General features: G+C 41.2%; 1 protein-coding gene across 3 annotated transcripts in view; it reads right to left on the bottom strand.

Annotated features, from left to right (window-relative positions):
• Window positions 1-364: 364 nt before the first annotated feature.
• ttn.2 (titin, tandem duplicate 2) overlaps window positions 365-13,252 on the bottom strand; it is a 180,210-nt gene continuing 167,322 nt past the window's right edge. For all 3 annotated transcript variants that reach the window (XM_037539621.1, XM_017710611.2, XM_017710612.2), the window contains 8 exons: window positions 12,920-13,225; window positions 12,498-12,797; window positions 10,980-11,555; window positions 10,576-10,881; window positions 9,857-10,450; window positions 4,004-9,715; window positions 3,618-3,911; window positions 365-1,705 (listed from right to left, as the gene is read on the bottom strand). In XM_037539621.1, coding sequence (XP_037395518.1) covers window positions 1,407-1,705; window positions 3,618-3,911; window positions 4,004-9,715; window positions 9,857-10,450; window positions 10,576-10,881; window positions 10,980-11,555; window positions 12,498-12,797; window positions 12,920-13,225 — 8,387 coding nt within the window. In that variant the 3' untranslated portion in view covers window positions 365-1,406. The remainder of the gene's footprint in view (window positions 1,706-3,617; window positions 3,912-4,003; window positions 9,716-9,856; window positions 10,451-10,575; window positions 10,882-10,979; window positions 11,556-12,497; window positions 12,798-12,919; window positions 13,226-13,252) is intronic.

The following is a 13,252-nucleotide window of genomic DNA, read 5'->3' as shown; positions in this document are numbered from 1 at the left end:
TATTATATGTAGTATTTAGTATTATTAAGAGTTACAGAAATGAAAATACTCGCTCATTCTACTGTCCTAGCGTCAGCATATGACATAAGGTTGGTTAGTGTAGTGGGTAACACCTCTGCCTTCTACACTGTAGACTGGGGTTCAATCCCCCTCTGGGTAAGAACCCTATGCTATACCAATAAGAGTCCTTGGGTAAGACTCCTAACACCACCTTCGCCTACCTGTGTAAAATGATCAAATAAGTCGCTCTGGATAAAAGTGTCTACCAAATACCGTAAATGAGAATGCCATAACAGTATGATGCAACTGTGTCTGCATGAGGAAACTGTCAACTGTTCCCCAGACTGAAAACCCAGACACCATGTTAGTGCTGAAAACATGCTTTATTGAATCAATTATAATACTCAAGGAGGTTGCATTTATAAATAATACTACAGTTCTAAATAAAATCAAACCAAAGTGTGGGACATGTAGTTAATGTATCAATTTAGTTCTTTACACAGCAGATGTTGTTGCTGTGGTACACTTGCTTGATGTTTGCCCAACCACTATCAAGGTGAGTTCTAAAGCTAACACACAAACACACAAGGCAACAAAGCAATCCTCCAAGAGGAGGCTCTGCTTCTGCAAGGAAGTACAAGATAAACTTTCCTTATTGGCCAGGTGATGTTATTTCTGAAAGTGTATTCAAGCCGTCCCTTGACAGAAACAGAGCACATTTAACATCTTAGCTCATAAAGTGCAGGCCGCTCGCACTTTGAGCATGTCAATAAAATGGTGGTATGACATAGTCAGTCTGAACACAAGGCCTAGTCATGCTGCTTACATGAGGGTAAGATGCAAACAGCATTCAAGGTCTTATGGTCAAGTTATAAATTCATATGAGTACGGTAAGATCACCGCATGTGCATACATGCAGTGTTTATCTTTGTCTCTCAGATCTAGTAAAACTTCAACAGGGAGCCTCTCTACCTGCTGAGGCAATCTTAAGACTTCAACTTATTGTTGAGGCACAGAGTTTAGTTTCAGGTTTAACAGGGTATTCGTTTCCATGAGAAACTTTCTCCTGATAAACAATTAGTTCCATTTGTTTCAGTTAATATTGTCATAAATAACAATTCATACATTTCCCATAACCGTTATATTCGGCTATATACATTATGTACATGTCACAGAAAAATGGATCAAAAATCCTAGTCATAATTATCCAATATGGCACATTTTATAACAACTTTAGACTTTAGTCTAGTTTGGCATAAATTAATGTCAAGTTTGGTATAAAAATAGATATATTTACAGGAACAGATATCGAGGCATTTATCAAGTAAATATTATCTTATTTGCTCATTCAATACATAAAAAGGCACGTAATCAGGAAACGGGGATAGATTTGATCATTATTCGTTTTACAGCGATCGAATACTGATGGTGATGGTTGCTGTGTCAGATCCATGCTCGTTGGACAGTTTTAGGGTATACACCCCAGCATCACTCTGTTTTACACCAGTGATGATGAGTGTAGTCAAGTCCTCTGTGGTCTCAATGTGGAACCTCCCACTCTCTTCAGCTGTTGGAAGTATTTTTCCACCACGAGACCACTCGATGCGGGGTGAGGGCTCTCCAGAGAAAGCACAGGCTACAGTCAAAACCTTTCCAGTTTCAATGCTGATATCTTCTGGAAGGGCTTCGATTCTTGGTGCTAGACCTTTGGGGCGGAAAAACATGCAGGAACTTAGTCTTTCATAAATAAAGGACCCAGTGAGTCATATAAATGCTTGAGAAATGAACAGAAGACAATAAGGCTACATTCACATGGTACAAGTCTAATTTTGTAAAATGTCACACAAAATCTGAGCTTTTCAAATCTGATTCACTTTCATGTATTGAGCTGGTTTGGCTATATATCTGATTCATGGCCATGTGCATGGCAATAACTAGCAATGAGGACACTGAGGTCTGGAAGCCGGTGCTCTTAGAAGGTATTTTTTTTACATATCGCTGTTGTCAGAAGAAAACCTTGTATCTCCAGAATGAACTCTTTACGAGAGAAAGAAAAAAAACCTTACTTTTAATGTAAGTGGATGGAACTAGAGCCCCCCACCCCCCCAAGTAATTTTGGGCCACTTCTTTTAGTCTATTCATCTTGAAATTTACATACAATGTAAAGGGCAACAGGCATTTTAAAATTATGTCAAAAACTGAAAAATGTCAAAAATGGAGATACAAGGTTTTCTTTCTTCTCATAAGATATAATGTGAAAACAGAGCTGTTCTGTTAATGCAGTAGCCTACATAGAGGTGCAGCCATGGGTATCACGGCTAACACAATTAAATGGGGATAGAAAATGTATTGTCTCATTTTTTAAGATAAAGAAATTGGATTTGTTTTTTGTAAGTGCTGTCACTGCATTATGACCAATCAAATTATTACACTCTCTGCCAAGGTCCACCTTATTTTCCTCAGCTCTCCAAGCACTTCTTAGTAACTGCTGCTATCTGCCATTGCCTCAGTTTTTTATCAGCACCTGTCATGTTCACAACTAGCATGAGGACACAGAGGTCCATGGTAGTTTAGTACCCGTTTTATGTGATTCAATGAGGATATTCAGTTGTGCAGCATTCATACTATAGGCTGAAATACAACATGGCTATAAAAAATATGAAAGTGTATGAGTGTAATTAATAATTATGCTTGTTAAATACAAACTACAATGTTTTTTTGTTTGGATCACTCAATGTTGCTAGCTATATCCACATGCATTAGTCTAATTTCAGTAGCTGCTCAGTTTAGGTTACAGGCTCTGTAAATATATGAGAATGTTTTTTGTGTCCTACTCATAACATACAACAAGCTAGAAAATTCTCTGTTAACTTGCATATTGAACGTTGGTGTGTATTTTATCTCATTAACTGTATGAGCATCTTACCTTTCCTGTTAGCTGGGCTTTCGTAGAGACAGACCTTTATATCATATGTTTAATATATCGCTGTTGTCGGATCAAAACCTCATATCTCCAAAATGGTAACTTTACAGGAGAAGGACAAACCATACTTTACTTATAATGTAAGTCAATGGAACTAGACTTTTTTCCAAGTCAATGTGGGTCCATGCATCATGAAATTTACACACGATGTAAAGGACCACAGATACTTTCGAATTAAGTCCAAAACTGAAAAACAACAAAAATGGAGATACGAGGTTTTGTTCTGACATTAGCAATATGTTTTTTCAGAAATCTATGAGGACCAAAATGCAAAAAAAGCGATGAGCAGAGAGAGAGGCAAATCAAATAAAATCAGCTATAACCTGATTTAATACAAAAGCAAAGCAACTGATGCTTTTGTGCCATCTTCTTGCTGTAATAATGAATGAATGAGAGCTTTTTAAAGCTAGTTATCTTCACAGCGAAGGCTTGTTCTGCTGGTTACTTTGTTGTCCACGAGATGTTATTGATAAACACATGAGGGTTGTTTCAGGACACAGGTCCATTCACATTAATGATGGACTTGAGTCTTTTACCTACAGGAATGTGAACCATCAAGTTGGAAAAATCGGATCTGAGAAAAAAAATCAGAATTGAGCAATAAGCCTTGTAATGTGTACGTAGCCTAACTCACCTTGACCACTATGCAACATGGCTCTAATTGAAGACCCCTCAGCATGTGAATGACTTGACATAACACTGCTTGAGCTCACAGCATACACTGATTCAGACGTCATGGACGACATGCTGGACATAGACATTGTTTCAAATTTCATTTCAGCCATGGATGAACTGCTGAATGATGTTTCCTGCATTGTGCTCTCCATGTGCATGGATTTTGAAGAGAAGCTTTCTTGCATGCTGCTGACAGTAGCACTCTCTCTCATAACCATCTCAGCTCCCTCATGGATCTTGGAGGATGTTGATTCTGCAAGAAGAGAGAATGTGCTATTATTATTTGTATTAAGGTGGTTATACATTGGTTTTTCAAAAGCAATCTATACATTAAATTTAATTTACCTTTTATAGCCAAACGTGTGGACACAAAAGTCGTTATTTTTGTATAGATGGACTGGAACACTTGGCCAGTGAAGGAGAATGATGTTCTTACAACTGCTCCACTCTCTGCAATCATTTCACAGGAATATTCACCCTGATCACTCTCAGACAAATCAGAAATAAAGAGACAGCAAGTGCCATCAGCGGAGGTATGCATCTGATAGCGATTACTCTGGCTTAGTTTCCTGCTATCCTTGTACCACACAATCTCCCTCACAGAGCTCTCAGCCACACAGATCATCTTCACCTTGTCTTCAAATGCCTCAGCTTTGAGTTGCTGGAGGATCTTTGGAGGTGCCTCCTTTGTAGGTGTTGGTGATTTCACCGTAAGTGGGGATTTAACCCTTTTGGGTGACATTATTGGTTCAGGAGACTTTGCTGTTAGTGGGGATTTGACCCTTTGAGGCTCAGGAGACTTAAAGCCTGTTGGTGATTTAACTCTCAGAGGAGAAGTGATTGGCTCTGGAGATTTCATGCCTGTTGGAGATTTCACTCTAAAAGGTGAAGATACTGGCTCTGGAGACTTGAGCGGAGGTGGAGATTTTACTCTTGGAGGAGATGCTATTGGTTCAGGAGACTTCAGACCTGCGGGAGATTTAACTGGTTCTGGAGACTTGACTGGTGGTGGAGGGGAAGCAACTGCTTCAGGAGACTTCACTTGTGGTGGGGACTTAACTCTTGGAGCAGCAGTACTTGGCTCAGGAGACTTCACTCTTAGTGGGGATTTGACTCCCTCTGGTGATTTAATCCGAGGTTCAGGGGACTTAACACCAGCAGGTTCTGGTGATTTCACTGAAGGCCCTGGAGACTTAACTGTTGGCACTGGAGATGTGAGAGGAGATTTTACTGATGGCTCTGGTGATGTCATAGAAGGTGTTGATGGTTTCACTAAAGGCTCAAGTGTTTTTACTGCTGGCTCAGGAGATTTAACTTGTGGAGATGGTGTAACAACTTCCACTTTTGGTGCTGGTTTAGAAATGGTCAAGGTAAACTTTGCCTCTTGCCTTCCTTCTACATTTTCCACTAGTACAGAGTAGCTACCTTCATCGGAGTACTCAACTGAAGATATTTCGAATGTAGATTTGTACTGTGTTGTTGTCACATGTACACGATGGGAAGTGACAACAGCACGTCCCTCATGCATCCATGTGACACTTGGTGCTGGCTCTCCATCAATATCACAGGTAAATCTTGCAGACTCGCCCACAGATACTGTTAGAGATTGCGGTTTGGTAAGTATTTTGGCTGACAGAGTGGCTTTGACTTTCTTTGCTGTTACCTCTGTTGCAGCTATAGACTCGACTGTTTTTGTTTTAGATTCAGATGTATATCGTTCTGAGGATGAATATGAAGTTGATGACAGGTATTCAGTAGATGCATGTCTGATGGGTGAAGACGTAAGCCTTTCAGACTTGTATCTTTCAAAAGCAGAAACTTCACGGCTTTCAGTAAATTTGGTCTTGGCCTCTTTGATCTCTAAGTGTGTCCTTGAGGCAGAAGAGGCCCTGATTGATGTTGTATGATAATAGTCAGTCTTTGTAATTTCAGGTACAAATGCTGTTGGAGCTTCATCATCTTTGCGTCTTGATGAATATGTTGTAAAAGCTCCTCCTGAGACATCAAGAGTTCCATAATCTGATGTTTCTCCCTTCAAGTTTGTGCAGACAGCACGGTATGTGCCACTATCTTCTGCTTGGCAATCAATAATTTGAAGAGTCAGAACTCCACTCATGTTTGTAAAGTGATATTTGCTGCTTTCCTGAATTGGTTGTCCATTATGGAACCACTGTATTTCAGCTTCTGGCTTTGATTGGACATTCAGTGTGAACTTAGTGTCCTGACCACTTGGTACACGATGTGAGCGCATTCTAACTGTGATGCGTGGGGCATGGTCAAGGCTAAAGGGTTGCTGTGTCACAACCTGATATTTGCGCTCAGATTTGAGAGCAGCTTTTCTTGCCTCATATCGAGACATGATGTCAAACCTTGCAGATCTTTCGAATCTAGACGAGGACCTTGAGGACCTTCTCTCAGGAGACACAGGACTAGGAGAGCGTGGACGTGTCCTCTCAGGAGTGGGAGATCTTCTCTCAACAATCTCACCTTCAGCCTCAACGGTCACACGTGCACGAGGTGGTCTGATCAATTCAGAGACAGGACGCATCAGTTCAATATATGTTGGAGACAAAGATCTCCTCCTTCTCATGAAATGGGAAATAGGAGGTGGAGAACCACGAGGCTTTTCTGCTGCCACAACATGTTTGGTCTCCACCAGATGTGTAACTTCAGTTTTGTGGACAACCCTAGGTGATGGATGACGCAGTGCAGCTAATTCAAAGCGAACAGGGCTACCACTTGGAGGAGAGGCAGAAAAGCCAAGTTCAAGTTCTTCCTCAATCTCTTGACTCTCTACATCTGTTCTTCTCTTTGTCAGGTACTCCTCTAATTCTTCATCTGAGAGATCACCTAGGGAACGTCTTCTCTGTCTGAAAGAAACCTCTGACTTAGGAGATGGTGAACGCCTTGCTGGTCTTACAGTTTCCAGATCATCTAGTGTAAGCTTTGGAATACGCCACCTTGGCCTGTACTGATCAGTGATTCTGGGGAGAGGCATGACATAGAATTGCTCCCATCTGGAAAGACGGATGCGTTTCTGTCTCCTCTGCACAACTCTCTCCATACGCTCAGAAATCTCATACTGGTCACGGAGTTTCTTGTACCATTTCATGTCAGATAAAGCCACAAAGTGTTTGATACCCACGTCCTCTGTAAGAACAGTTGGGTCATGCACACGGGCCTCTGGAATTTCATAAGGCATTCTGATCTTCCTACTCTCCTCTTTAATTTTCTTGATTTCTTTGTCTTCTTTATCAGAGATATCAAACTCACCCTGGACATTCTTGGTGCTTACTGCAGGTTTATATAATTCAGCAGCTTCCTTCAATGCCTCCTGTGCCACAGGATTAAGTGCAATCACTTCTGCTTTAGAAAATTGTTGTGCCATTTTCAGCGTCTTTTCTATTTGATTTTGGACATATTTCTGTTTGTCGTCCTCACTCTTGAACTCCCTTCTGGTGTAAGTTAAACGTTCAACCTTGAGAGTGGCTTGACAACTAGCTGAGCCAGCTGAGTTTGTTGCAGTGACCTTGTAAGTGCCAGAATCCTCCAGAAGTGTTTCTCTTATATGGAGAACATGATGGCCTATGTCTTCTAGAACAACTTCAACTTGTGGTCTGAACTCAAGGGGCTTGCCATCTTTTTCCCATTTTAGTGTTGGTTGTGGAGTCCCTGTCACTCTCAAATCAAAGCGGACACTTTGTCCCTCAACACATTCTGTATTTGCCAAAAGGCGCTTAAACATTGGTCTCATTGTGTCTTCAACAACAGGGTGAGGTGTTACTGTTAGGCGTGCCTTGCAGCTGTCTTCACCAAACTTGTTGTTTGCTACAACAGTGTATTCACCATCGTCCTCAAGCTCAACACTGTGAATCATTAGCTGGTAAAGACCCTTGTCACTTGTAATTGTGAATTTCTTGGGATCGGGTTTGATTCTATGTCCTGCCTTCAGCCACGTCACTTGTGGCTCAGGATGTACAGTTATTGTTACACCAAAGCGTACATCCTCACCAATGTATGCTGAACGGTTATACAGTGGCAGAGTAAACTCAGGTGGCCTTTGAAGAAGTTTTGTTTTATCAATTCTACGTTTGGGCTTCTTGAGTGAACGTCCCAGGAAGTATTCACGGTGAGACCTCACACTCTCAACAAACAGCTCTGCGTAGGCATTGTCCTCCCTATCTTCATTGACAACTTTGCATCTGTATAGTCCATCATCACATTCCTCAATGTCTTTGACGTAGATGCTTGCAACTCCACTAGCATAGCTGATTTCATACTTGTGACTGGCTATCAATTTACGAGAGCCAAAGTACCAGGTTACCTCTGTGTTTCTGTCATAGTTTTGAATGCTACATACAAATCGAACATGGCCACCTTCTTCAGCAGAGCCATGCATGACTGGGCCTGCTCTCAGGCCTTGTTCTGCATGTCCAACCTTGACTCTGCCAAATGCAACATTTCTCAGGTTTCTGTAACTGCCACCATAGGCAACACGAGCTGCTGAAATCACAGTGCTCCACTCCTTCTTGGCTAGTGACTGGTAGTATCGTCTGTGTCTCAAGGTCTTTATCACCTTAGAACTGATGTTTTCTATTTTCATCTTAAGCCAAGGATGTTCCAAAGCCTCCGATGCAGTCATACGATGTTTGCGTTCTTTAGTCAGTAGCCTGTCGATGAAGTCCATGCCCTCAAGACTGGTGTCTTTGAAGGCCTCACTATCAAATATGTATTCAGCATTGGAGATGTGCTCAATCATTTTCTGAGTTGATTCAGCAGCGAATGGATTGAGGCCACTAAGGAGTACAAATGCAAGGACACCAACTGACCACATGTCAGTGGCTGTGGTAACAAAATCACTGTTGTGGATCTCTGGTGCACAGTACTCAGGGGAAGTGAACTGAATTCTGATATTTTCTCCAGGTGTCAACAGCCTAGCCTGGCCCATTTCAATGATCTTGATCGTACTACTCTTCCTTGTGGCATAGACAATGTTATCAGGTCTTATGTCAAAATGACCATAGTTGAGGCCATGCAAGAACTTCAGCGCCTGACAAACTTGTCTCATGTACCGTACAATTTCCTGTTCAGTCAGGTCAAAGTTTGTTCCAAGACGCTCAAAGATATCCATGCCAGACATGAATTCATAGATGAGAACATATTCCTCCAAGCTATCAAAAGACTCATGTAGATACAATAAGTTCTTATGTCTTGCAATATTGAGTGTCTCAATTTCTCTTGCCACCAGCTCCCTATCAGCACCTTTCACCTTAATGATCTTAGCCATGAAAGTCTTCTTGGAGCTAATTTCAACACAGCGATGAACAATTCCAAAATGTCCACACCGTGCTAGTTCCTCTGAGATTCTGTAAAGAGAAGGAACATTCTTCACCTTAGAATGAGGTGCTTCTTCCTTTGTAACTTCTCTCACTTCATCCACTTCTTCATCATAATTTCTAATGGCAAATTTATCTTCTCTTGGTGTCACAGGTTCAGTTGGTACAGATGGCTCACTGAGACCAAATCTATTTTCAGCAATAACGCGGAACTGATATTTGGTCTTTCCAAATAGACTCATTACAGTATACTGAGGCTCAGAAGTCTGTGCAACACGGATCCATCTATCACCAGATGCTGGGCACTTTTCTACTATGTAGCTGATAATTTCACTTCCACCATCATTTGAAGGAGTCCATGTGAGTGTAATGGTATCTCTGCCAATGTCGCTAACTTTCACATCCTTAGGTGGTTCAGGTACATCAGCAACATCAAGTTCAACTGTTTGCTTATCAACACCAAACCGGTTCTTGGCACAAATGATATAGTAACCGGCATCCTTCCTTTGAACTCCCTTTTGGAACACAAGAGATGTAAAGGATCTTGTAACAATCACTTGATGGTATGCTGTATTATTCAGTATCTCTTGTCCCTTCTGCCATGTGATTGCTGGATCTGGTTTACCACTGATTGGAATCTTAATGGTAACCACCTCACCACGAACAGCATGAACAGCTCCCATACCTTGGAGGTGTAGGGGCAAGTGAATCTTGGCAGGAACTAGAAAAAAGAAGGAAAAAAAATATTCTTCAGCTGACAACAATGTAAGCAATATAGAACTCTGTACTACTGAAGAAAGAGGTATTATCAAGATACATATCTACTTATTTGAAGAAAGATTAACAAAAACAGAAAACATACCTTCAACATCAAGGGTTACAGTTGTAGAAATTGATCCTTGTTGATTAGTGGCTCTAATTTGGTAAACAGCCACATCATTCTCATCAGCATTACTGATAACAAGTTGGTGGTAGCCTCCTTTGAATTCCTGGATCTTGATTTTCTCTCCATCTGGTAAAATTTCTTTTCCACCCTTGTACCATTTAACGACTGGCTTGGGATGACCAAGAACCTTGGTGACAAATGTTGCATTGGCTTTATATTTGACACACATGTCTCTCAGTTCCTCTTTGAAGGATGGAGCACGGGGTGCTGTATCTGACTTTGGAACGACTGGCTCTGAAACCTCACTCCAGTCACTCTCGCCACCAATGTTCTCACATTTCACACGGAATTCATATTCAAAGCCTTCAATCAAGCCTTTGACTGTATAATGTGTTTCATGAATTTCCTCGGTTGTAACAGCAATCCATTTGTTTTGTTTCTTCTCTCTCTTTTCAAGGAAGTAATTCTTAATCTTGGCACCTCCATCGCTGGTTGGGGGTTTCCATGTGACAACACAAGAATCCTCTGTGACATAAGTAACAACTGGCTGCTGTGGGATTCCAGGTTTTTCTGTAAAATATTAAAAGAACAAAATGTTTTCCAACTACAAATATTGCTCATTGTTTTTAGTACTTGTATATCATAGCATACATACTCTAATGTAACAGAAATTGCCATTAGTCTATAGCATTTACCATATGGACTCTTGATAATGAGAACAGCAGGAATCTCCAAGGACTCGCTAATGCCATATTGATTCTGCGCAGAAACACGGAAGTAATATCCAGCACTCTCAATTAGGTTTGTAATGCGGCAGGTGGTTCCTGAGACAGATGATGACACAAGATGCCATTGCTCGCCCTCTTTTGCCTCACGTTTTTCTACAATGTAGTTTGTGATCATTGATCCACCATCATCCTTAGGTGGTTTCCAGCTGATGATGACAGAGTTCTTCAAAAGAGCTTCAACAATAATTGGTCCTTCAGGAATCACAGGTTTATCTGAAATGAGAGTAATGGCATTTAACATTAATGCAAAACATTCCTGAAGTGTCCCCATTTAGAAATATACATTTGAGAATAATTTAGTTTAAACTTACCTTGGATTTCAACACGAAGTACTGTCTCAACTGTGCCAAATTTGTTGCTCATCTGTACTTTGTACCTGCCAGCGTTTGTCTTACGCTGCACATTTCTGACAACCAGATGAGTATAATTTTCAGTGTTTTCAATGATAACATTCTCTGATGGATTCAGAGGTTTCTTGCCATAGAACCACATGATTTGTGGGATAGGACGTCCAATGTAGACAACGTGAAGGCGTAGACTTGTTCCACAGCCTGCATAGTATTTCTCCTTCAGTGGGAAACCAGGATGGAATTGAGGTGCAGCCTGCAAAAGAAGCTTCCCGCTGCTTTCAGTTTCACCCGCCTCATTAATAGCTCGGCAAATGTACAGGCCTTCATCTTCCTGTTCATCGGTTACCACTGTTAGAGAATGATTTCGGCCATCAGAACTCATCTTGTATTTACGACTCTGGATCAGTTCCTTTCCATATCTATACCACTTGATTTCAGGAAGAGGCCTTCCAACAATCTGGCAAGTCAATGTTCCAGATTCCCCTAGTTTAGTGGTAGTATCTTTCATCTCTTCCTTCAGACTTGGAGCCTCTCCGACTGTAAAAGAGACAAAATGTCAGTAACGCTGCTTGATCCCATTTCTGTATATACACTACTCACAAAAAGTTAAGGATATTTGGCTTTCGGGTGAAATTTCAGGATGAACCTAAAATGCACTCTAACCTTTACAGGTGAACTTAATGTGACCTTCTCTAAACTTTTGAATGCACATATCCAGCTGTTCATTGTTTCAGTACTTTTTGCACAACTTGCTGTTCTCCAACAAGGAGCTTAACGGCTGGTTAAGGGTGGTGGTGTTACAGTGTGGGCAGGTGTGTCTATTCAATACAGAACTGCCCTCCACTTTGTGAATGGTACAGTGACAAGCCCATACTACTTGACTAACATCATTAATCCAGTCATTGTGCCTCTACATGAACTGCACAGGCCTAATTTCACCTTCATGGACGACAATGCTCCAGCTCATCGAGGTCACATCATTAGGGAACAGCTGATAGAGACCTCAAATGGAGCAGCCTGCACTTTCTCCAGACCTGAATCCCATAGAAAACCTATGGAATGAGCCGAGTTGCCATGTAGAGGCTCGTAACTCTGTATCCCAAAACCTGTGGGCTACCCTTCAAGAAGAATGGCATGCCATGCCTCAGCAGACAATAAGTCGACTTGTGAACAGCATGAGACATTGTTTTCAAGCTGTAATTGATGCTTAAGGGCACATGACAAGTTATTGAGACATTGAGATTTTTTGTTGGGGTATACCCACCACTGTTGTTGGCTTTTGTTTCAATAAATTGTTTGAGATGAGGAAATAACCACTGCATGCTTTTACTTAAATGCCCTACTTTCATGATATAATATCACTGTAGCGTGAACGTTTTCCATAAATTTCACCTGAAAGCCAAATATCCCTAACTTTTTGTGAGCAGTGTGTATGTACCACAAACTGTCAAATAAAATGGACAATCCATCTCAACATACCACTCAATTTGGTTTTGATGCCCATAGCAGTTCTACGGGGTCTGCTCAGTCCAGTTTCATTTTCAGCAAACACTCTAAATTCATATTCTGTTGCCTCCATGAGACCACCCATGGTGAACTGTCTGTCTTTTGAACGCTCCTTGTTGCATTTTTTCCAGGCACTTTCACCCGCTTGTCTGAATTCAATCCAATATCCCAGAATTTCTTTGCCACCATCACATTCAGGACGCAGCCAGTGAATGGTGATGCAGTCCTTGGTAATGGAGATGATGTCAATGTCACCTGGTTGACTTGGTTTATCTGTTAAAATGGGAACATATTTTAAATAAGATATTGTACAAAATCTTCTTGTTTTTAATGATTGCTTTTTTTAATGTTTGTTTTTAAAAATTACTTTTAATGGCTGAGCACATATTACTCACCAAATGGATCCTTGCATACAACTGCTTCAGATACAGGTCCAGGCTCACTTTGACCAATGTCATTCTGAGCAATCACACGGAACTGATATTCTGCATCAGGGATGAGACCAGTGAGGGTATACATTGTTGTGGTGATGTGAGTCTTGTTGTGACGCACCCACTTCTCAGTGGACAGCTCTCTTCTCTCAATGTAGTATCCAGTGACACGAGATCCACCATCATCCTTTGGCCTTGACCAGGATAGACCAACTGTGGTCTTTGTGACATCCATAATTTCTGGCGGGAAGCTGGGAGGCTCTGGTGGACCTTTTGGCAAAGAGAACAAAAACAACA

Source organism: Pygocentrus nattereri, chromosome 6, assembly GCF_015220715.1.
Source record: "Pygocentrus nattereri isolate fPygNat1 chromosome 6, fPygNat1.pri, whole genome shotgun sequence".
Taxonomy (NCBI): domain Eukaryota; kingdom Metazoa; phylum Chordata; class Actinopteri; order Characiformes; family Serrasalmidae; genus Pygocentrus; species Pygocentrus nattereri.
This window is presented reverse-complemented; position numbering and strand designations above follow the sequence as displayed.